This window comes from Carassius carassius, chromosome 39, assembly GCF_963082965.1.
Source record: "Carassius carassius chromosome 39, fCarCar2.1, whole genome shotgun sequence".
Classification (NCBI taxonomy): domain Eukaryota; kingdom Metazoa; phylum Chordata; class Actinopteri; order Cypriniformes; family Cyprinidae; genus Carassius; species Carassius carassius.
The window spans coordinates 6,784,343-6,785,119 of NC_081793.1; the positions used below are offsets into that span (position 1 = coordinate 6,784,343).

Here is a 777-nt window from a genome sequence, read left to right on the forward strand (position 1 = left end):
ACCAGAGGATTTTTCCTCTTCTTCAACCTCAATCTTATGTAGCGTTCTTCTCTGCTCAGTTTTACAGTAAAATCTTGAGTATTAAACGGAGCAAAAAACCCAAACCATTCAACATAGCGTTTAATCTGAATGCATTTGAGGTACAAATACAGAAGGAAAAAAACATATTTGCAATACATACTCTGCATTAGAGAACTCTTTGTTAGTCAAACAATGTGCCAATGAGCAGAGAGAAAGAAAAAGCTTGTTCAATTACTTATTTAATTTTATAAATGTGCTTGAAGATTAAATTGTTTCCAAGAAGACAAGAAATTTGCATAGCACCGATGTATGAGCATCTTCTAGTTCTCTGAAATGGTTACTTATCTCTAAGTTCCAAGAGTTTTTGGAGAGATTTTGCAGCAGTGACACAGATGGCATTATGTATGAATCTAGTACATAAAGTTAGTAAACACCTCATTCGTGTGATTTTACATTATCTACACAAGAAAAAAAAACTGCATCACGAAGACAAACATGACAGAAACCAATGAGCATCAAAATAGTTTTCTTTTAGGAGGCCCATTTGTAACCAAAGCAAAATTAAAATAGTAATAGTGACAAAGCAGACTGATGAAAACTCTCAGGTTGCAAATTTTGCAACATCATATAATCACAGTAAATCATGGTGAAAAGTAGTTATCTGTGCAAGTGTATTACTTGATACCCACTATTTAATGTAAGATGAACTATACTAAATGGACCTAAGATCAGTTGTATGGTCAAAAAACAAAACAA

At 32.9% G+C, this 777-nt stretch overlaps 1 protein-coding gene across 1 annotated transcript in view; it reads right to left on the reverse strand.

The window, feature by feature from the left end:
- Positions 1-475: 475 nt before the first annotated feature.
- LOC132120945 (histone-lysine N-methyltransferase PRDM9-like) overlaps positions 476-777 on the reverse strand; it is a 4,965-nt gene continuing 4,663 nt past the window's right edge. The window contains exon 7 of the mRNA XM_059530163.1: positions 476-479. Coding sequence (XP_059386146.1) covers positions 476-479 — 4 coding nt within the window. The remainder of the gene's footprint in view (positions 480-777) is intronic.